Source organism: Herpailurus yagouaroundi, unplaced genomic scaffold, assembly GCF_014898765.1.
Source record: "Herpailurus yagouaroundi ecotype Mexico unplaced genomic scaffold, PumYag 196, whole genome shotgun sequence".
NCBI classification, from domain to species: Eukaryota; Metazoa; Chordata; class Mammalia; order Carnivora; family Felidae; genus Herpailurus; species Herpailurus yagouaroundi.
In genome coordinates, this window is record NW_024412427.1 from 936,595 (window position 1) to 959,935 (window position 23,341).

General features: G+C 52.6%; 2 protein-coding genes and 1 long non-coding RNA gene across 7 annotated transcripts in view; 1 reads left to right on the forward strand and 2 right to left on the reverse strand.

The window, feature by feature from the left end:
- SLC2A10 (solute carrier family 2 member 10) overlaps positions 1–7,124 on the reverse strand; it is a 15,148-nt gene extending 8,024 nt beyond the window's left edge. Inside the window, exon 1 of the mRNA XM_040446863.1 lies at positions 7,036–7,124. Within this exon, the coding sequence (XP_040302797.1) occupies positions 7,036–7,087 (52 nt within the window). The 5' untranslated portion in view covers positions 7,088–7,124. The remainder of the gene's footprint in view (positions 1–7,035) is intronic.
- A 5,630-nt stretch (positions 7,125–12,754) lies between these two features.
- TP53RK (TP53 regulating kinase) lies at positions 12,755–15,271 on the forward strand. The gene is made up of 2 exons (XM_040446867.1): positions 12,755–13,142; positions 14,686–15,271. The coding sequence occupies exons 1-2, from the start codon at positions 12,770–12,772 to the stop codon at positions 15,162–15,164; spliced, it is 852 nt and encodes a 283-aa protein (XP_040302801.1). The 5' UTR covers positions 12,755–12,769; the 3' UTR covers positions 15,165–15,271.
- A 2,481-nt stretch (positions 15,272–17,752) lies between these two features.
- On the reverse strand, positions 17,753–22,540 carry LOC121012082 (uncharacterized). Of its 5 annotated transcripts, XR_005781935.1 has the most exons (4): positions 22,356–22,540; positions 21,378–21,427; positions 21,146–21,226; positions 17,753–18,071 (listed from the first exon to the last, which is right to left on the reverse strand). It is a non-coding gene; the product is annotated as an uncharacterized LOC121012082 (long non-coding RNA). The 5 variants fall into 5 exon arrangements; XR_005781931.1 differs by lacking the exon at positions 22,356–22,540 and having other exon boundaries at positions 21,378–21,815; XR_005781933.1 differs by lacking the exon at positions 22,356–22,540 and having other exon boundaries at positions 17,753–18,075; positions 21,378–21,815.
- Positions 22,541–23,341: the final 801 nt, after the last annotated feature.

The following is a 23,341-nucleotide window of genomic DNA, read 5'->3' on the forward strand; positions in this document are numbered from 1 at the left end:
ATATATATTATATATATATATATATATATATATATATATATATTCAGTTGGTGTTGGGAGTCCCAGAAAAAAAAAGGGAATGTGGGTTGAAACTGATGGAGGAATTCAGTCGGTTAAGGCTTCTCTAAAGAGGGAAGATTTGAGCAGAGATCTGAATTGAGTGAGGGTGAAAGCCATGTACAATCTGGGAGAAGAACATCCTAGAGAGGGAACCGCAAACACAAAGGCACTGAGGCAAGACAGTTTTTGGTATGCTTGAACAATAACCACGAATATTAATAGCTAGTGCTTATGTGGCACTTACTAAGCGTGTCTTAAGAACTTTATGTGTACTTACTCGTTGAATTCTTACCACAATCCTAGAACATATTATTATTAGCATCATCCTTTAAGGCTCAGTGAGGGTAAGAAACCTTTCCCATGGTCACACGGCAAGTGGTGGCAGATGTCGCCAGAGAGGGCAGGCTCTTAATCGCTGTGCTATCAGCAGAGGTCAGGGTGGCTCCGGTGACAGGAGATAAAGAGACAGGAGAAGTAGGCAGGGGCCTGATCACGTGGAACTTTTTAAGTCGTGAAGACGGTAATGAATTTCATTCTTAGTGGAAGGAGGCAAGTCTTTGAAGGCTTGAGCTGGGCAGAGAGAGGTGATCTATGGTACTCACCAGCACATGTGACTCCCGAGCCCTTAAAATGTGGTCAATGTGATTAAGGAACCTCATTTTTTATTTTATGTAATTTTAATTAATTTACACGTAAAAATTTCTGGCTAGCAGCTACCATATCGGCACTGCAGTTACAGGTTACTCTTAATTCTTCTTTTTAAAAAAAATTTTTGATGTGTATTTATTTTTGAGAGGGAGAGAAAGAGACAGAGTGCAAGCAGGGGAGGGGCAGAGAGAGAGGGAGACACAGAATCCGAAACAGGCTCCAGGCTCTGAGCTGTCAGCACCGAGCCCGACGCGGGGCTCGAACTCACGAACCGTGAGATCGTGACCCGAGCTGAAGTCGGACATTCAACCGACTGAGCCACCCAGGCGCCCCAGTTACCCTTAATTCTTCATTCACATGCTTACACTTAGATATTTCTAGATGCATCTAGACTATTCCAGCAGTGTCTAGCTCACCCACGCCCATGCTGGCCCTGACAAGAACATTGATAATACTACAGCCAGATTCACTGTTTTCTCTGGACCAGGCACTGCTTTGAGCACTTTCAGTGCAATAACGCATTTGACTTAATGTAACTTCATGTGGTGGCTTTTATATTATTTATGAATGAATAGACTGACCACCAGAGGTGAGGTGACTTGTCTCAGGTCAAAAGTAGCTGAGCCTAGATTCAAAGCCAGGCAGGCGGTCTGGCTCCACAATCCACGCCCTTCACCAATCCATTACAAAACCTTGGCAAATGGCGATTTTGCTCTCTTCTCTCTTGCCTCTATCTCTCCCCATCTCTGTCAGGCAATTTTTGTGCAGGGGAAGGAGTTTCATAGGTGGAAGGCTCACCCCCCATTTCTGTTCCCCCTTCTCCCTCCCAGCCCTGCCCCCTGGGAGGTAACCCCCTACCTTCCCCTGGCTGGCCCCGCGTTTCCTGCTCACGACCCGTGAACAAACCCCCTAGGAAGATTGTGCGACCCAGGTCCTGCCCTGTCCTCGCCTCCCTTTGCCCCCATCTCCCTCGGTTCCTGGAGTTCACTGGCAGGAGGGAAGGTTCTTTCAGGCCGTGTGAAGCAATCAAGTGAAAACAGAATTTGTTTGCCATTTCCTCAGCTCCTCTTGAGTTGAAAGGGAACCCAGCCAAGGGACTCGGAGGCAAAGGTGACTATCGACAGGTTCTGCTGGAAAATGCATCAGGGCAGATTCGGGTCATGGTGGGAACAGCAGAACAGCAACGATAATAGTGAGACAGAATAGTAATGCAACCGGGTGTCATTGATTGAACATCTCCCCCACGGAAAGACTTTAGTGCCTTCTGTTAACTCATCTTCACAACCGCCCCGAGGTGGTGCAGGTGCAATTGTCCCCACTTTACAGATGGGGAGGTAAGGCTCAGACTCTTCTCACAGGCGGGAAGCAACAGCATCAGGCCTCCGACACTGATCCAAGTGACTCCCAAATCCATATACTTAAGAGCTCTCCTGAACTGACCTCACGCAAGGACAATCAAGGAGAGGTGGGGTGTGAGGAGAACAGGGGTGCAGGTTCAGAGAGGGAGGGGAAATACTGATACATTAGCCCTCAGGGAAACCCAAGTCACAAAGCATAGTGGAATGATGCTGCCCCAAGAAACCACGAAGGAGAGGCCCCAAGGAGTCAAGGCCATTGGAACGACTAGGGAAGTACATTCCCTTCCTAAAGCTTTCCATGGCTCCCATCGCCTGCTCGATCAGGTCCTTAGCATGTCATTCCAGGCCCTACCTGAGCTGAAAGCCCCAGCCGAACGCCTCGGTCACTTTCCCACCCCGGCTCTGTCCGCACCTCCCCGCCTGCCTCCCACAAGCCCTGCACAACTGGTTCCCAGCACGCGCCATCCATTTTCACGCCCACCTACCTCTCCTGCACTGCCTGTGCTCCCCACAGGTCCACGTATCCTTGTGGGTCCCAGCTCACGGTCACCTCCCAGAGGGGTCTTGAGTTGCACGTGTCGGGTATTTGGCAACCCCCCCCCACCCCGGCCCCAACCCCGTCCTCTCTTGGGGCTCTGGTCTTCTTTGCCCTTTTTCTCTCAATCTGCTGGTTTGGACAGAAATGGCCGCCCCCACCTCCACCCCCACTGCCTCACTCCAGGGCCATGGCCATGACCCAGATCTGACCAACCAGCAGGTTCCCAGGCCCTGGGCAGCGATGAAAACCACTTGGCTGAACCTGGGCCAGTGTATTTGCTCACTGTAGTTTACCTGCTTGGAGCAGTTGGACGCCATCTTCCCCCTTGGTGGGGGCGGGGGGGTGGGAGGGTTCCCATGTCTGAGGCCATGGGATTTTCAGTGACTACCTTTTTTCTTTTTTTTTAATTTTTTAAAATGTTTTTATTTATTTTTGAGACAGAGAGAGACAGAGCGTGAGCAGAGGAGGGGCAGAGAGAGAGAGGGAGATACAGAATCCAAAGCAGGCTCCAGGCTCCGAGCCATCAGCACAGAGCCCGACGCGGGGTTCGAACCCACGAACCGTGAGATCATGACCTGAGTGAAGTCGGATGCTTAACCGACGAGCCACCCAGGCGCCCCACCTTTTTTCTTTTCTTCCTACTTTTTAAAATTTCTTTTGTTTTGTTTTATTTTGTTTTGTTTTGGTTTAAGCTAGTTCAAGGGAGGCCCTGGCTAACTCCTGTACATCTTCCTCAACTTTCCAAGCCACGTTTTTCACTTCTAACCAACTCTGCATTCCCCCTTTATTTGCTTACACCATCCCAAGGTTGCTGATGTGTCTTCCTTATTAAACTGGGAAGGTCAGGGACGGAGACTTCCAGTCTGTGCATCCTGAGCCCCAGCCCCGTGCTGCCGCCCAAGAGGGGCTCCGTAAGATTTCTGCCGAATGAACCAATGACTGAGCTGGGGACTAGGGAGGTGTCACTGCGTGGCATTCCAGGGGCCTGTGTCAGATACATGTGAACCTAAGAGAATGCTCCAGGACAGCCGGAGGGGTCCTGTGAAAGCCTCAGTCCTTCTGCTCACAGCCCTCAAGGCTCCCACTCTATTCTATTCTGAAAAGATGCCAAGTCCTGATAGTGGCCTTCAAGGCCCTGCAGGATCTGCCTGCTCTCTCTTGGCTCCCTGCCAGCCAGCTTCCTTGCTGTTGCACCTCATTCCTGAACTCAAGGCCTTTTACCAGCTGTCACCTCTGCCAGGAGAGCCCCCCCCCCCCCCCCCGCCGCCGCCGCCCCATTCCTTCCCTCTTTCCCTCTGGTATTTGCTCAGACATCACCTTCTCATGAGGCCTTCCCTGGCCCCCCACGTAAAACTGCAACCTCCCCATCACATCCAGCACTTAAAAAAAATTTTTTTTTTAATGTTTATTTATTCTTTGAGAGATAGAGAGACAGAGCAGGAGCGGGGGAGGAGCAGACAGAGAGGGGGAGGCACAGAATCCGAAGCAGGCTCCAGGCTCTGAGCCCTCAGCACAGAGCCCGACGCGGGGCTCGAACCCACGAACCACAAGATCATGACCTGAGCCTAAGTTGGATGCTTAACCGACGGAGCCACCCAGGCGCCCCTCACATTCAGCACTTCTAACGCCCTTCCCTGTTTATTTGTCTCCATGGTACTTCTCACCCTCTGGAAGAACAATATGTTTTACATATTTATTGTTCTTCCTGACCAGAATATTGGCCCCAAAAGAACAGGAATTGTTTGTTTGTCCTTAGCTGTCTCCCTGATGCCGAGGACAGTTCCTGGCATTCAGCAAATACTTGTTAAATAAACAAGATGATGGAATGAAGGAACTCTGGGGGGCTTAGGGAATCCAGAGAGAAAGGATCCGGACTCTTGGGTGTTTGGAGACGTCTAGGGCCTGGAAGCGGCCACACTCCACAGCAAGTAGAGTAGAACTGCTCTCCCTTGCTATGAACTATCCGTCTACATATAGCTTGTATGTGAAGCTGTCTCACACTGGAGGAAATCCCTTAATCCCCTAGGCCCCTCCCTGTGGAGGACAGGGCTTCCCAGGGAGAGAATCAGGGAGTAGAGGAAGGGGCAAGAGGTCGGGTTTGGGGTAGCTGTATCACCAGCTGCAAGTCCCCGGGAGCCTCCCGTGGGTGACCCTGGAACAGCATCTCAGCCAGAAGTCACAATGCATTGGGGCCCTCCCCTACCGGAGATCTGCCCTGGCTTTCCCTGAAGCTCCAGGGAGAAGGCGGAGCAAAACTGAAATATGCAAATACCCTTACCTGGGAGGCTGGCCTCCAAATGTCCCAACACAGCTCATACTTAGGGAGCACTCACCACCGCCGGCCAGACCGCCACTTCTGGAAGCTCTATCTGTATCAGCGGACTTAATCCCTACAGCAAACCTATGACGTGGGCCCTGCTGTCATTCCCATTTGACAGATGCAGCAACCGAGGCACAGAGAGGTGAAGACATTTGCCCAAGGGGGCAGTTTTGTAAGTGACAGAGCAGAGGCTCACCTTGGCCAGTCTTTGACTCCAGAGTCCCAACACTGGGTGTGATGGAAAAGGAAAGCTCACGTTAAGTGACCGTTCACCGTGGGTAGGTGGGGGGCCGAGCCCTTTTTGTGCATTTGCTCGCCATTTTCACGGCTGCCTTGTGATAAGCGTCTTGTATGTGGGTCGTTCCATAGATGAGGAAGCCGAGGGCCAGGGAGGTTGACGAGATGATGGACCCAGAAGTGGGAGAATGGGCGCTGGAACCCAGGTCTATACACAGGACCCAATCCCTGAGAAAGGGAGCCCGGGAAAGCGGCATGGGGTCTCTGGGGAGGACAGAGCCCGGTGCCAATTCGATTGTACCTGCCTCCTTCACTCCCACTCAGCCCCAGTCCTGTCCTTAGGTGATGTTCAGTCAACAGCTGTTGAATTAACTTAGGAGGCAGCAAAGGGGTAGGAGGGGCAGGTGCAAGGGACCAGGGTCAAGCTGAGTGTTCTTGGGAGGACCTCTCTGGGCCCAGGATTCCCTCGGGCTCTGGGGCAGTGTGCCTTGAGGGTTAAGAGCATGGACTCTGGAGTCAGAGCTGGAATTGGTGATCAGTTGTGCCATGACTCTGCATGAGAGGCTGGGTGGTACGGTGCTTAGGAATGCAGACTGGAGCCAGAGTGCTGGGGTTCCATCCCAGCTTTTTTACTCCACAGCTGTGTGACCTTGGGCAGCTCCCTTAACCTCTCTGAGCTTCCCTACCTACAAATGTGGATATTAGTCATATCTGCATTGGATGCCTGTCTAGCTTACAGCCACTGTTAGCTATTACGATTCTCCACAGAATGATCCAGAGTTGAGTTTTTAAAACACAATTAGGGTCATGTTCCACCCCAGCTTAAAAGCCTTCTCCAGCTTCCCCTGTCATTCGGAGTAGAATTCAAACCGCTCACCCTGGCCTACAAAGGCCTACACAGTCTAGCCCCTTGCCTAACTCTGACCTCCCTCCCACCCTTTTCCCCTTGCCCACTGTGCTCCAGGTGCATCGGCCTGACCAACCAGCTCACTCGTGCCTCAGGGCCTTTGCACGTGCTATCCCTCCCCCTAGAAGCTCTTCTTCCAGATCTTAGCAAACCTGTTTCTCAGCTCCAGTGCCTCCTCTGGCAGGCCTCTGCTCTCTCCCTACCTAAAGAAGCCGCCTCCCTCTCCAGTATCACATGACCTTATTTTGTGTGTTCCCCCGCATCCTATCACTCCTGGAGATTATTTTATTCATTTACTTGCTCATCCAGCTTCTCAACTGGAATGCCAGCTCCATGGAAGAGAGGACTATCGTCTACTTTGTTCCCCGCTGAGTCCCACAGTAGAGGGACGAATGACGGAGTGACCACACGAGGCTCTGGATCCAGAGAGCGACATGGAGATCCTAGTCCCCTGTAGCAACAAAGAAATTCTCTATTCCCCTCCCACGCACCCACCCAGCCCCAGTGCTGGATTCCAGTCTCCCCGTCTCCCTCACTGAATATCTCGGAAGCAGAAGTTTCGCCCGCGTTGCTCACGGCAGCATCCGGAGGCCTGGCAACAGAAGTGGTCAGCAAACTGATGAATGAATTTGCTCCTTTCGGAACCTCGATTTCTTTATCTGCAGGCTAGGAGCGGTCTCACTGGCCGGGGGTGGTTGTAAGGCTTGAAGCGGTCAGGAGAGGGCCTGCCCTGGGTCCGCAGCTCAGTATCAAGTAAAGAGCACTCTCGGGTCACTTTTTTCTGGGCAGAAAGGAGCCTGGAAGGAAGTGCGCCCGCGTCCCCTCCCAGCGCGCAGCCAGCCAGGCCCGCGGTCCCCACCCGAGTGGGTGGTTGGGGGGGGGGGGTGGGGACGGTGCAACAGGGGGCGGGGCGCGCACGGATGGGGTCGTCGGGGCTCCACCGCGGCAGCGCCCGATCTCCACTTACCCATGGCGAGCTCGACTCCCGTGCGAGCGGGGGCGCCGGAGCCGGGGCGCATCCCCCGCCGGAGTCCCCGCCTCTGTCGCCCGACAAACTTTCCGGCCCGCCTCCCGCCCTCCTCCTCCTCCCCGCCCGCCTGTCCACAGCGCCACCGCCACGTCGGCCGGGCGGCCTTGGCCCCCTGTGCGGGACCATCCCGGCCTGGCTGGGGTCCCCAACCACTGTGCTCCTCCTGGCTCCCGCCCACTGTCATCCCTGTTGTGGGGGAGCCCCACATGCTCCTCTCCCCTGTGCTCCCTGCAGCCCACATTACTAGTCCGGCCTCTCCAGCGTGTATATACACACACACACATGCTCACTCACTCATGTGTCTACTGGGACCGGGACACTCACATACCTGGTTCAGCCACTCAGACATTCCCTGGATTCCCTGACCCTTCATTGGACAGTTGGGACAGTTGGGACACCTCCCAAGTACCCACAGGCACTGTGGTGGGCCTTAGCCACGGGCTGGAAGAACAAGACAGACTTTTTTTTTTTTTTTTTTGTAATTAAAAAAAAAAGTTTATTTATTTTGACGGAGTGAGAGAGCGCACGCAAGCAAGTGGGGGAATGACAGAGAGAGAGAGAGAGAGAGAGAGAGAGAGAGAGAGAGGCTGATGCCGGGTTCAGCCATGAGATCATGATATGAGCCGAAGTCAGACGCTTAACTGACTGAGCCACCCAGGTGCCCAAACAAGACAGATCGCGTGTGTGTGTGTGTGTGTGTGTGTGTGTGTGTGTTCTTGTGGAGTTTGCTTTCTCGTGGGGGAAGAGAAGTGCATGACTGCAGGAGCCAGAGACGCACCAACAGTGATTAGGGCTGGGCAGGGAAGGAAACCAGGCTGCTGGATGTACAGGCCCAGGTGGCTGTTCCAGCCGGGGCCCTGGGACAGCTGCCCTTAGGGGGGATATCTGAGCTGAGACCTTAGGTGCCAGGCAAAAGGAAGCGCAAAGGCGAAGGCCTCCATGGAGGGAGCTTGTGGAGTATAAAGAACGGAAGTGAGGCCATCGTGTCTGGAGCACAGGGGGAGGTGGGCAGAGCAGAGAGTGGAGGCAGATAGAGCCCAAGGGAGGGGCTGGCCAAGGCCAGATCGGTTAAGGCCTTGGGAGGTCAGGGTAGGGAATGTGGATCTTATTCCAACGGACACAGAAAGAATCGGGGAGGTCCAGTGGGTTACGGGGAGCAATGGCCGAAACAGGAGGACCCGAGTGACGGAGGCTGGTGGGAGGTGAGAGAGAGGCTGATGTGGACTAAGGGAGTGGAGGAAAGTAGGAAGATGGCAGATAGACTCAAGAAGGACTCACCGACTGGGAGAGGAGCAGCTTGGGACAGAGCTCGGTTGTGGCTGTGCGACAGTTAAGGTCCTCATTAGGCATCCATGTGGAAATAGGTAGGCAATTCCATATATGAGCTTGGAGCTCTGGAAAGGAGCCAGGCTGGGGACACCCCACTAATGCTCCTTCTCGAGCAAAAATGCACGTCTAAGGTCAGCACTCACACGGCCACGGGCTTCTCCAAACTCTCAGTGCGTGTTCACACAAACGCACTCGTCCACGGGCATCCACAGCCACACTCTCACCCAGCAGGGATCATGTGCACTCACACACACACACACACACACACACACACAGACACACACACAGTCATCTCAGCAAAAAAAAAGAAGCATCGACAGCTCCTTCTGAGTCAGAGGACCCTTGTACAGTTCTCAAAATAATAATGCCTGGGGCAGTTTGAACCATGGCTCCAAAATTCTTTGTTCCATCCCTTGAAATCTAAGTGGGCTTGGGACTGCTTCAACCAGTAGGTGGCTCCAAGTGGCCCTGCGTTGACTCCTGAGACTGAGTCACTGGGACAGCGACACCTGGAGCCCTGCTGATCTCTGTGACTTGCATTAAAGTCATGAGGGTGGGTACGTGCTTGCTGCCGGCCTCTATCTCCCCTAGAGAATAGAGAATCCCTCTTCATTTGTTTCCCCCAAATGAGAAAGGAAATTATCTAATTGGTCCTTTGGGCAAGCATCTTCACACACGGCTTCCGTTGAAGGTGGGCAGGACCTATTAATTCATTTCCTAGACAGCAAAAGTGATGAATGTCATCTTAGAGATTAGGTTATAAAAGATGGCAATTTCCATCTTGTTCGTCCTCTCCTGATGTCTCACTCACTCTCTCCGATGTAAGCTGCCCAGTGGAGAGGTCCAAATGGCAAAAGGTGAGGGTAGCCTCCAGGCAATAGCCTGTGAGGAACTAAATCCTGCCACTAATGAAATAGTCACACCAACAAACAAAAAAAGAAAGTCTGTGACGATACCAAAAAAAAAAGGGGCACCAGAACTCATAAAAGTTGATTTTCTCTGCTCTGAAAAGTCAGAGAGGGCCTCCCTGAGGAAGTGACATTTGAGCTGAGCATGGAAAGATGTCTGGATGGGCTGAGGCAACAAAGGGAGGGAGGAGCACTTCTGGCATAGGAAACAGCAGGTGCAAAGGCCCTGTCGCAAGAGGGAACCTGATAAGAATGGGAGACTGAGAGCAAGTAAATGTGTTTGAAGATCAGAGAGCAAACGGGAACTTGGTGGGAGACGAGCCTGGAAGAGGGACATAGGGTCCCACGCAGGACCTCGTGGGTCTTTAATCCTAAACACAATAGGGAGCCGATGAAAGGCTTTAAGCTAGGTTTTCCTACCATAGGAGCCAGAACCAGTCTGACCATAGCAAGCTTGGGACTTGCAAATATGTTTGTACAGTGGATTTTCCAAAGGAGGGGTTCAGACAGATTTGGTAACCATGGAGATGTCTATGTGGACACTAACAATTATGATAATGAAGCCACAAACTTGGGAAACCGGGCGTTATAAATAGAATTTGTTCCGGGTGAGCTTTGAGTAGTCTGGGCTGACGAAAGGTGCTGGAAACCACACTGTGCCAACACAAAGGGTCTGATGTCTGAAAAGGTGGCTCGCCCTGTGTGTGAACGGCGCGCACGGACTGCAGAGCTGAGGGCTGGTGCCATAGCAACCCTTGGACGAAAGGGCCTTTCTTCAGTATTTCAAACAGGGTCCCGATGATGGGAGAAGGAAAAGGAACATATGCAGCGTTGTCTGCCATCCACACCCTCACAAGCAACATCTTATTTAATCTTAATAATTGCCACAGTAAAGCTAATTATCCTCGCTCTGAGGATGATGAATCTGAACCTCGGAGAAATGATATTTGTGCCTAGCTCCCTTCCTCCTTGCTTCTAGAGCAGGTCTCTGTCTGTCCAGGCCCCAAATGCCAGATCCTGGGGCGCCTGGGTGGCTCAGTCGGTTGAGCGTCCGACTTCGGCTCAGGTCATGATCGTGCGGTCCGTGAGTTCGAGGCCCACATCGGGCTCTGTGCTGACAGCTCAGAGCCTGGAGCCTGTTTCGGATTCTGTGTCTCCCTCTCTCTCTGCCCACCCCCCGGCTCATGCTCTGTCTCAAATATGAATAAACGTAAAAAAAATTTTTTTTAAATGCCAGATCCTTACTTTTCCCACATCCTCTGCAGTTACAGCAAAGGCACGTGGGCCAGTCGTGGCCAGTGTCCTGTAGAGGAAGCCCGGTGTGAGAGGAGGGATGTCCAGCGAAGGGTTTTTTCCCAAATAAAGATGTAGAGGACATAGCACCTCTCTTCTTCAGACAGATGTGTTTGTGTCTTCATCTCACGTGTAGAGCTTTGGTGGCCAGCTTATGACAATAAGATGACAAGTGTAGGGACCAAAGCTGAGGCTGGCGAAGGGCACGAGGGTAGAAAGATGGAAAGACCTTGGGTCCTTAAAATTAAAAAGTGCCTGAAGGACGCTTGGGACCCCTTACTTCCTAAAATTTTGTTCCGTCAGATAATAAATGAGCGTATTGTTTACCCAGAGTAAGCTATTTAGCTGACCAATCTGCTACTTTCAGCTTAAAATATCAAAACTACGGCAGTCTAGGGGCGCCTGGGTGGCTCAGCCAGTTAAGCGTCAGACTTAGGCTCAGGTCACGATCTCGCAGTTCCTGAGTTCAAGTCCCGCGTTGGGCTCTGTGCTGTCAGCTCAGAGCCTGGAGCCTGCTTCGGAATCTGTGTGTGTGTGTGTGTGTGTGTGTGTGTGTGTGTGTCCCTCCCCCACTCATACTCTGTCTCTCAAAAACGAATAAGCATTAAAAAAACCCACAAACCTATGGCCGTCTACTAATTGCACCCTGTTCTAATTCCTCCCCTACTTCCTTTTAGTAATAATCTCCCCAAGTTTTAGCTGGGTTCACGGCTGCCCTGCTAGAGAATATGTTTCCAGCTTCCTTTTCAGCTTCGGGGGCTCTGTGACTGCGTTCTGGCCAATAGGATGTGAGTGGAAGTGACGTGTGGAACTTTGGATCAAGTTCTTAGCTGCCTGTCCTCACCCTCATCCTCCTTCTTGCCAGCTGGAGTGCTGGACAGCTGGGATAGACTCAGAGAAGGTAGCAACCGGTTGAGGATGACCGATCTATACTTTTACATAAGAAAGAAAGGAAGCTCTCTCATAATGAAGCCGTTATTTTTAGGTCACTGTGTTATAGCGACTTATCCTGGACCCTCGCAATAACCAAAACACACAGGCATTCAGTGGCGGTACAAGTCAGGGTTCTTGCTGGAAGCCACACAAACCACCTTGCTCCTGTGTTTGAGCACGGGCAGCCAAGACGTGGAGTAACAGAGGGTCTTCCAAAGTTCAAGGTGGGTGTGCTGTTGCCCCGGGACACAATGCTATCGGGAGGCCCCTTCCCTCTGAATAATGGATGCCGGGAGTCAACTTGATAGCTATTGTATGAAGCCCTCCCTAAATAATAACAGCTTTAATCTATGGAATGCTTATTATGTGCCTGGGAATAGTCCCATGGGTTTTACCTCTAGTGACTCATTTAATCCTCACAAAGCCCTCTGTGATAGATATGATTCACAATCTTATTTTGTAGATGAGAAACTAAAGCATAGAGAAGGTTCAATAACCTGCTCTTGCTCAAACATGCCAAGCACACTTCTCCCCCGGGGCCTTTGCACTAGCTGTCCCCTCTGCCCAGAATGCTCTTCTTCCAGGCATCCATCCACAGGGCTCAAACGTCACCTGTTCACAGAAGCCTTCTTCTTTTTGCATAGAAGCCTTCTTAACTGTCTTTTTTTTTTTTTTTTTTAATGTTTATTTATGAGAGACACAGCACCAGCGGTGGAGGGGCAGAGAGAGAGGGAGACACAGAATCTGAAGCAGGCTCCAGGCTCTGAGCTGTCAGCACAGACTCTGGGGCTCCAACTCCGGAGCCCCGAAGTCACGACAGAGCCGAAGTCCGATGCTTAACCCACTGAGCCACCCAGATGCCCCTTCACTACCTTATTTACTATCTTACCGCTACCCACTCGCCGCCACCCTCCACTCGACCAGGGTGACCATATAATTTATCACCCAAACCAGCACGCTCCGAAGAGCCAAGAGGGGACACAATCGGTAGGTATCCTATTTCCGGAAAAGAGCCGCAGAACGGGTGGCAGTTCGTCGACTCCCGACCGGGAGGCGGGGCCGCCTCGGCCCCTCGGGCGGCTCTCCGCGCGCTGCAGGCCAGAGCCCGGGAGGTCGAAGCGCTGCCTCCCGAGCGCCGCCGAGGGTTTACGGAGACCGCCGAGGACGTGGGAGGCGGGGCCACGTCCAGAGGCGGAAGCGCCGGCGCAATGGTGGCCGAAGAGGGCCGGAGGGGTGACGTCACCGGCAGTCTCCGGAGAGAGCCGACGGGCTCCGAGCGGCAGCGCCGAGGCGCAGTCATGGCGGCCGCCTGCGCCGCGGCCGCTGGGAAGAGCGAGGATCCGGCGCCGGAGGCCGCGGCGCTGGCCGCCGCCCGGGAGCGGAGCAGCCGCTTCTTGAGCGGCCTGGAGCTGGTGAAGCAGGGCGCCGAGGCGCGCGTGTTCCGCGGCCGCTTCCAGGGCCGCGCGGCCGTGGTGAAGCACCGCTTCCCCAAGGGCTACCGGCACCCGGCGCTGGAAGCGCGGCTCGGCCGGCGGCGGACGGTGCAGGAGGCCCGGGCGCTGCTCCGCTGCCGCCGCGCAGGTGAGGCGGCCCGGCCCGGCCCGGGGAGGCCGCTGCGCCTCGTTTTGCCTCAGTCTCTCTCTTTGCACCCGCCGCGTGAACTTCAGTTGGGAAGTGTCGGCCTTTCTCCCCCGCCCCCCTCCCCCCGCCTTCGTTCATTTCATTCTTTGGCCTTGGCACCCGCGACGAGCACGTGTCCCGGAGCCTTAGCTCCTGGTTCAGTTCCCGGCTCTAACTGTCGCTCGGCGTTGAGGACGCCGTTTGACTGCCCCGCGCCTCGGTTTCCCCATGTGCACCGTCTCCGTGTTCGATCATTATCTTTACGTTCGTGACTTTTAAGAAGCAGGTGTAATTACAAGTACGAACTCGCTGCGGAGGCTGTCGGGGTTCCAATACCGACACGACCGCTTCCCATGTAGCCTTACAACAAATTATTTACGCTCAGCCTCAGTTTCCTCCCCTGTAAAGTGGAGTGAGTCATAGTATGTTTGAGTGCGTGATTGGCACATAGCGCTCAGTAGATTTTAGACTCCGTGGACTTGTATATTGAGTTTTTCATTAAAACACCATTGTCCACCACGGTATATCCCTTGTCCTCAGATGAGAAACTGAGGCTCAGGCGGGGGAAGTAACTTGCCCAAGGTTGCACAGCTAGTGAGTGACCCAGCCAGGCTCCCAGCCCATAGCCTCTGACTCAGAAACACTGGCTTTTCTTTTCAGTTTCACACATCCTTTCTTTTATTAATATTCGTTAGGCACCTGCTTTACCCCAGGACATTGTTAGGTGCTGGGTGAGCTGGAGGAAATTCAGTCGCCAACAAGCAGACAGATCTCTTGCCCTTGCTTGGATGTGATGAAGCTATTTGTGTGTTCCTATTTTCAGTTTTCATCTGATCTAGGATGTAAGGTCCACTAAGCAGGGATTGGCTGCTTTGTTTCCTGCTGTATCCCCACTGATAGGTCTCCAGTATCTAGAAAAGTGTGGTGGGCCCAATTGTCATTCAGTAAATATTCATTGAAACTCGAATTCAGTGAATTCTTTGCATTACTGGAGGTATTGTTCCCGCGTTATGGAAACAGAAACAGAGGCTGAGAGAATTGATGTGACGTTTAGGTCATACAACTAGTAAAGGAAGGCAACCAGGATTTGAACCCGGCCTTTCGAACGCAAAGATGAATCTCTCAGCTAGCGCACTGCTTGGCCTGTTTGTGTCCTGGTCAGGTAGAACGACTCTGACTGGGCGATGCTTGCCCTTCTAGGTCTTTGTTTTGTTTTTAGGGAGTGAGTGTGACAAATGCAACCCAGTCATAAAGGGTAGGAAGGAGGAGGGAGTTTTGGCACTACTAAACTTAGCTGTGGGGTGGCTTAAGGCTCAACCCTGCAGGGCATGAGCCGGGGAAGCTTCCAGATGAGTTAAATTGTACTCTTCTGCAGCATTCCTAAATTTTTTTTTTCCCCTGAAATAAGCAGATATGCACGGTAAAAGTCTGGCTCAATCTTTGAAAATTAAGCTTAACATGAAGAGAGAATCTCATCCAGTAACGATTTGTATCTTGATTGCAGGGATATCTGCCCCTGTTGTCTTTTTCGTAGACTACGCCTCCAACTGCTTATACATGGAAGAGATTGAAGGTTCAGTGACTGTTCGAGATTATATTCAATCCACCATGGAGACCGAAAAAACTCCCCAAAGTCTCCTCGGCTTAGCCAAGACGGTTGGGCAGGTTTTGGCTCGAATGCACGATGAAGACCTGATTCATGGTGATCTTACCACCTCGAACATGCTGCTGAAACCCCCCGTGGGACAGCTGAACATCGTGCTCATAGACTTTGGGCTGAGTTTCATTTCTGCACTTCCAGAAGATAAAGGAGTCGACCTCTACGTGCTGGAGAAAGCCTTCCTCAGTACCCACCCCAATACCGAGGCTGTGTTTGAAGCCTTTCTGAAGAGCTACTCCACCTTCTCCAAAAAGTCCAGGCCGGTGCTAAAAAAGTTAGATGAAGTGCGCCTGAGAGGAAGAAAGAGGTCCATGGTCGGGTAGAAGAGTCTGACAAGTACTGACGTGCTGGCCATTTGCGTCAAAGGGAATTTGAAGGAAGGCTCCGAATATGAGATTAGACCTAAATAAAGGCATTGAGATCCTTTTAAGTGCTGTCTGTGATCACGCTTGTTCAGTGTCATTATCATCTGCGGTCGACTGTTCTCAACAGCTTACTGTGGACAGAAGACAAGTTCTAGGCAGAATTGGGTATTTAAAAGAAATCTAGAACGGGCTTCCTCTTCGGCCAGGCCGCGTATATGTCAGGTACCTGGGCAATGGCATTGCAGAACGTTGAACCACGTGATGAGAACATTACTCTTCAGTCTTTTGGGTGATGTGGGGACAGAGTCTCAGTTGGTGACAGATACCTTTATCAACCCGCTAACCCAGCAGTTTTTTTGTCGTGTACATGACACATTCCCCCTGAAACCAATACAATGGGATACAGCCAGCATTTTAAAAATGAACTAGAGGGGCGCCTGGGTGGCTCAGTTGGTTGAGCGTCCAACTTCAGCTCAGGTCACGATCTCACAGCTCGTGAGTTCGAGCCCCGCGTCGGGCTCTGTGCTGACAGCTCAGCCTGGAGCCTGCTTCCAATTCTGTGTCTCCCTCTCTCTCTGCGCCTTGTCTGCGCGCACTGTCTCTCTCAAAAATAAATCAACGTAAAAAATAAAAATGAAGTAGAATCATAGAATAGAAAATATCAGAGCGCCTTACGTGTATTGTTTAATAAAACTTGTTTCAAGTGTATGTATAGACATACAGATACCCAGGGTATCTACTGGGTTTTGATGTAAGACACATTTCTTTTTGAGAGTCTTAGCAAAAAAAAGATGAAAAATACTGCTGACCTCCAATTAGTCTCGTTTTAAAAAAGCAGGCTCATAGCTTTCAGGCAACTGGAATTTATGTGATTTTATGCAGCATTGTTTTTATCTTTGTTGCTCCGTATTTCTATGATTACCTTGTAACTAAGACAAGTGATTGATCTAAAGTTCCTTTTAAGTTCCTTTAGTAAAAGAAAGTGAGTTGATTTATATCACAGATAGTAAGCACGTAGAACAAAAGAGGTGAAACTACCTAGAAATGACTAGTTTGATAAAGCCTGGCTTAAGGGAAGGGGCAGCAAAACAGCAAAGATGCAAAATGCCACCAATTAGCTTGCACTTAAAACCCCTCCCAGCCTCAGTCTCTTCCCCAGAGATGTGTGTCTGTGGGGAGGGAGGTATAATAAAGTACCTCTCCTCCTTGTCTGCACCAGCCAGCAAATAAGTACTTTGAGTGCCTTCTCTGTGCCCAGTATCATTGGCTACTGGGTACGTGGGCAGTGAGCATTTCCGTGGGTCCGGGACTGTGGGTTTCCTTCACCACAGTCAGCCCTGTGCCTGTGGCAGATGCCCAGGAATGAATGAAAACTTCCCTTCCTGGGTACTGGTGACCAGTAGACAGGAGAGTGAATATCGTTGCCTGGTTATCACTCATCAAGATACTGTCCCAGGAGTGTTCATATTGGAATTGAAACAACTCTAAGGTAGCATCCCCAGTGTATCGATGGAGAACTTGTCCAAGATGTCACAGGTGCAAGGGAGACTTTTTCCTGGCTCCCAAGCCCGTGTGGCCTCCACTGATGCTTTAGGAAACGAGATGCTGGCAGGGATACACTTTTGATATATCTTGACCTTCTATAACGTCATTTTCCAAGAACTTCAAGGGCCCCAGGGGCAATGATGTTTTCAAGGAATACTGTCAACGTGACTGAGAGCTGTCTGCCTCGGGGTGAGAATGACTGGTGGGCACACACGTACAGGTAGTAAGTCAGGAAACAGCTAGAGCTCGCCGCGTGCGGGGCCCTGGAGATAGAGGGGGACCTAAGGCTGCCCTTACTCAACGAGGAAACAGTGACATTAGAACTGGTGTGTGAAGGAGAGCCGGGGGCACCCGGGTGGCTCAGTCGGTTGAGCGTCCGACTTCGGCTCAGGTCATGATCTGGTGGTTCATGAGTTTGAGCCCCACGTCGGGCTCTGTGCTGACAGCTCAGAGCCTGGAGCCTCCCTCGGATTCTGTGCCTCCCTCCCTCTCTGCCCCTCCCCTGCTCGCGTTCTGTCTCAACTTATTTTTTTCTTAATTAAACCAAAAAAGAACCGGGAGGTGGGGGAGCGTGTCCCAGGCAGAGACCCATGAGGGACAAAGTTGGTAAAGGAGGGGCATCCCTGGGCAGCAAGGCCAGGGTGGCCAGTTCGCAGCGAGCAGAGCAGAGGAAGAGCGAGAAGTGAGATCAGAGAGGTGGGTGAGGACCAGCTCGGGGCCTTGTCACGAGCCCGGGTATTGTTCTCAACTCGACTGCAGTTTTTTTTTTTTTTTTTTTAATTTTTTTTTACACGTTTTTTTTTTTTTTTTGGGACAGAGAGAGACAGAGCATGAACGGGGGAGGGGCAGAGAGAGAGGGAGACACAGAATCGGAAACAGGCTCCAGGCTCCGAGCCATCAGCCCAGAGCCTGATGCGGGGCTCGAACTCACGGACCGCGAGATCGTGACCTGGCTGAAGTCGGACGCTTAACCGACTGCGCCACCCAGGCGCCCCTCGACTGCAGTTTTAAACAGGAACGCGTTTTACGTTTTCAAGGGATCACATCGGGAGAAAAGGCGGTAAAGGGGGGCTGGAGGGGAAGGGAAAAGCCTTTGCAACTGGCCGGGTCTGCGACAGTGGCAGCCTGGGGCAGAGAGAGGCCTTGGCGAGCGTGCAGCGATCCGCTCGGGCCCGTTGGTGCGTGTGACACGGTGGCCAGCACGGCGGAGGCGGCAGCGTTAGGGAGGCTACAATGACGTTTGCAGGCATCGAGGGCGAGGGGGGTCCTGGGGCAGCCACACATGTTCCCAGGAGAACTGTCCATCTATGTACTCAGGCCCTGGCTCGGGATGGGAAACAAGGGATTATCACACAGTCAGTCCCAGGCGAGCAGTGGATTCTGTCCCTTGTTCAGCATCTCACAAAGGACCAAGCAATCCTCAGCAGTTCCAGATCCCTCAAAGTCCACGTGGGGACAGCTGGCCCTCCGCAGTGGTGAGCCAACGGCACTGGCAGCTCTGTGTGAATTCCATCTGGAACCTTCCCAGACACGGCTTATAAACCTCATTTTACAGACGAGGAAAGACGCTTCACAATGCAAACTATCATGTCTTAGGGTCACACAAGTTGCAGGGCTGGGATTCAAACCTCCATTTTTAACAACAGCCGTTCGCTACTGAGTGGTTACTAAGTTCTTTGCGTGCATCAACCTATTTTGCAGAGGAGGCAATTGAGGCACAGAGAAATGGAGCCTTGCCCAAGGGCCACGCAGCTAGTGAGTAGCAGAGCCGGGGAAACGTGATGTGATACTGAGATGTGTCCAACACTGAAGAGGACACAATGCCCACATCTTCTAGAACATTTAAAAGAGCTCTTGTGGGGCGCCTAGGTGGCTCAGTCTGTTAAGCATCTGACTCCGGCTCAGGTCGTGATCTCACGGTTTGTGAGTTCGAGCCCCGTGTTGGGCTCTGTGCTGACAGTTCAGAGCCTGGAGCCTGCTTCGGATTCTGTGTCTCCCTCTCTTTCTGCCCCTCTCCCGCTCGCACTCTGTTTCTCTCTCTCTCTCAAAAAGTGAATAAACATTAAAAAAAAAATTTTTTTTTTAAAGACCTCTTGTGACTGCGGGCCACAGCATGGAGCCACCCACGTTGGGCATAGTGAATGCTTCTTCAGTGTTCTCTTCAGGGGAGCTGACCACGCTCGCAGCATGTGCCGGCCGAGGGGACCCGGGCACACCTGCACTAGTGAAGGGATGCACACGTAATCTCAGCTGTGACCGAGAAAGGAAACCCGAATCCTGATCCCGGTTCCAATCCAGTTTGTTTACAAAACCAGGCGGGCAGCTCGTGGGCCATCGTTTGCCAAGTTGATTTTTTAAGATACTGCATTAAAATGTTTGTCTTGATTACTGGGTTTTTAGGTGCCGCCTCGAATTAGTGCCCTGGTAAGAGGCTCGCTCACCTCATCCTGGTCCTCACCCGGCTGCCACTGACCGCTGGAACCCCTGGCTGTGGGAGCCCAGCTGACAGGGCCCCGGGAATCTCCTCCCTGAGTCCTGAATTCAGAGTGCCACAACTCCAAAGGACCCAATTCCCCTTTCCTGAGCCCAGACGAGTGGCCGTCCTGGCCAGCAGAGGTCGCCAAGTTACCGTCGTTATCCATGCAGGGGCGCTTCCTTCCCCTTCCATTCTCCTCCTCCACTTCCTTTTCTCTCTCCCTTCCCTCTCTCTGCCTCCTTTCTCTTCTTCTTCCCCTTTTCGTCCTATCTCCCTACCTCGAACTTGGCTCACTCATCCGCCCAACACCGAAGCATCCCCGTGCGTGCGGCAGGCACCGTGCAAATCACCCAGGCTACAGTCAGCAAAGACGTGGGATGTCTGGTTCCCTCCTGCCCGAATTGTGTCATGCGCTCTCTCCCTTCTTCACGCCTTCATTCACTGGGTATTTATTCCACACCCCGGCTCTGTCTGGCTCTGTGCTGGGTCCCAAAGAAGCTACTGGGATGAGAAAGCCCACAGCTACCACCCTGGAGCCCCTTCCCCTCCCCCTGCACTCTGCTGCAATCAATGGTTTCCCCACTGCTCCCCACTGTTTCTGCCCTGCCCGTTGACCCCCCCAAAACGTTCTTCCTTATAAAGCAGCCAGAGGCACCCTTGTAAAGCCAGTTTATGTCACTTGTCTAATCGGAACCTTGATGGCTTCCCATCCCAGCTACATGATGAGGGACCCCCTCACCGCGCCTCTCTGAGCCTCGGTGTCCTCATCTGTAAGATGGACCCATTTTACAGATGAAGAAGCTGAGTCTCAGAGATGCTAAGCGACTTTTCTAGTCATCAGCCTGTAAATGATAGAGATTGTGCCGGGCACTGTCTGTTGTCTACCCCGAGCCACACTCTTTATTCCTTCTGGACAGAACCTCTGTTTATCCAGGTATCTATTAGGTGAGAATGGCTTCATCTCAGGGAAGGTCAGACCGGTCCCTGATGTACAGATGGGCACGTGGCTCCTTTCTGGCCAATAAGACAGAAAAGCGAATCTGCAGAAGTTGCTTCTGGGGAAGATTTTCTTTCTTACAGAAAGGGAGAAGGTTGTGAGAATTTGCTCCATGCCCTGACCCCAACACACCCGCACCAGCATTTCCTGCCTTTAAATGCAGTGGTGATGAGTGGAAGTTCAGCAGCCATTTTGGGGCCGGGAGGCCGACGGTAAAGCACCGGCGAGGGGAAGACAAAGGAGTCAAGAACGGGCAGGGTGTGAGTCCGTCACTGGAAATCGGACCTTTCTTCCCTGACTTATTATTTGCATAAGTAAACATCTTCAAAGCTGAAGCTGCTTTAGTTGGGTTTTCTATCACTCGAAGCAAAAACAGTCCTAACCAGAACAGATACAGATCCCCGTCCCCCCCAAGCCACACGCAGGGTCACTGGCATCTGGCTGCCTTCCCCGGGGCGGGCTGGCATATCGGGCGGCACAGGCCTCTCGCCTGAGATCAAGGTGAAGGAGCCACGGCAGACAGTCTCCAGCCCCTTCTGTTCCAGGGCCGGAAGGTGAGACCCCTGGACTGAGATTCAGCCTGTGCGAGGCCTGGCCAATGTGCCCGCAGCTTCCTCTGTGTGTCTGGCCCCTTCTGCTGTTACTCTGCCCCCACTTGCGCACGCTGTTCTTCCCACAGACAGTCCTGCCGCTATCTCAGGGTCTTTCTCCCTGCTGTTCCCTTTGCCCGCGACACTGTTCCCCGCAGACCTCTATGTGGCCTCCTCCCGCACTGCCTTTAGGCCTCTGCCGGTTACCGCTGTGAGAGGTCCCCTGGGAGCACCCTCTATAAAAGGTGACACCCCCCTCCCCAGCCCTCCCCGCCCCTCCCCAGCTCTGTTTCCACCCCGTTCACCAGCACCTGCTATCCTTCAGATTCACCTGCTCGTTTGCATCCTGCTCTCTCCGTGGGCAGGGGGCCGTGTTTGTGCCCGGCTCCGGCCGCGGTTTCTACAGTGGTGCCTGGAAGGTAGTAGATGCTCTGTAAACATTTCCTGATGGCAGTGGAATTCCCTCGTGCAAGCGTAGCCTGCTTGTGGGAAAGAAAATTCACGGGGCCACATGAGCCTCCCTCCCACTGCCCGCCCCCCCCTCGCCCCCGCGTGCCACCTACCCACAGTCTTCCCTGCTGGAAGCAAAGCACAGTGTGGCCCCGGCCTGCAGCTTAGAACAAAAAACATTCAGAACCCTGGGGATTTGGTGCTGATCAAAGGCTTCCTCGTGTTTGTAAACCTTCACCCTCTGCCCAGGACACAGAAGGTTAGGGGCGGCCCAGAGCCCAGAGTTAGCCGCGCTTCCAGGCCGGGGGACTCTGGGCCTGCCCCTTCCCCGTAGCGAGGAAAGGCCCCCCACCGCAAGGCCGAGCGGGTTGAACCCAGCCAGGGATCTAAAAGGGGTAACTAATCCCACCCCCAGCCTGAGGCCCACCTGCCGGCCCTTGGATTCAAAGCCAATGTTACTCTTGGAGCTACGGAGGCCTGACCAAAATGTCACGCTGAAAGATGCTGATAGTGGTGCAGCTCAGCGAGGCGGGGGGCAGGCGGGGAGGGGGAGTGGGAAGCTGGTGCCTGCATACTCCCAGCATGCTCTCCCCTCCCCCAGCCTTATTTGTCTTCGTAGCACTAAGCACTGTGGGATATGTGATGTATTTCACTCACTTATCTTATGACAGAGCAAATAAAAGGGAGGCTCTGTGAGCCCAGAGACCTTTGTCTTGGTTGTTCACTGCTGTAGCCCCAGCGCCCAGAATGACACCTGGTGTATACAGTAGGCGCCCCACGAATACTTGTGGACGTGGGCCGCCCGGGGGGCTCTGTCACGTAAGCATCCGACTCCTGATTTCAGCTCAGGCCATGATCTCACAGTTTCATGGGATCGAGCCCCGCATTGGGCTCTGGGCTGGCACGGCAGAGTCTGCTTGAGATTTTCTCTCTCTCTGGCTCTCTGCCCCTCCCCCCCCCCACTCTGTCTCTCCAAATAAGTACATAAACTTAAAAAACGACTTGTGAATAAATGGTAGTCATGATTTTGGTTGATGTTCACAATAATAAAGTGCAACAATTTAAGACAGGTTCAAGTTTTCAATGCTTACGGAACCTCCGCTATGTTCCAGGTGCTGTTCCGGGCACTGGGGATACGGTGAGGATGAACGAGGACTCCCGGTTCTCATGGAGTTTAATCTAGTAGGGAATGGTTTGAAACGATGACTCGTGCTGTGAAGGAAAGAACTCGGGGCAGACTCGACATAGAGTGCGTGACGCAGAGTGGAGGAAGGTTACGTTCGTTGGAGCAAAGACCCACGTGAGAAGGAAGCAGCCAGTGAGGTGGGATGGTGGGGGGATGTGGGGGGGGGACATCCAGGCAGAGGGAGCAGTCCGTGCGAAGAACCTGGCATGTTCAAGGAGCAGAAAGGAGGTCATGAAGAGGGTGGCAAGCAGTGGTTGAGGGGAAAGCGGGTAGGACGTCAGGCCAAAGAGCTAGGCATGGCTCGATCGTTCATGTCCGTGCCCAGCACAGTGCTTGGCACATAGCAAGCCCTTAATAGCTGGGCTGGTGACTGTAATCAGTCGATCACATCGATGGTTATTTTCCTCTTAGAAATGGGGAGGGGCAGTGGCGGTGCGGATCATTGGAATTTCAGCCCTGTCGTGCACGAGCTGTGTGACCTCGGGCAAATGTCTTAATCTCTCGGAGCCTCAGTTTCCTCATCCGTCTAACAGACAAGCCTAGTAGGGAATGAAAATAAATGCTGGTCAGACCATCCGTCAACTGTGGAAGTTCTTTAAGAATTTCCTCCCACTTTGGGGCAGGGGGACGGGGGGGCTGGGTAGGTCAGTCGGTTAAGCTTTGGCTCAGGTCATGATCTCGCAGTTCATGAGTTCAAGCCCCAAGTCCGGCTCTGGGCTGACGGCTCAGAGCCTGGAGCCTGCTTCGGATTCTGTGTCTCCCTCTCTCTCTGCCCCTCCTCTGCTCATTCTCTCTCTCTCTTTCTCTCTCTCAAAAATAAATAATAATAATAATAAAAACACTTAAAAATTTTTTTTTCAACGTTTATTTATTTTTGGGACAGAGAGAGAC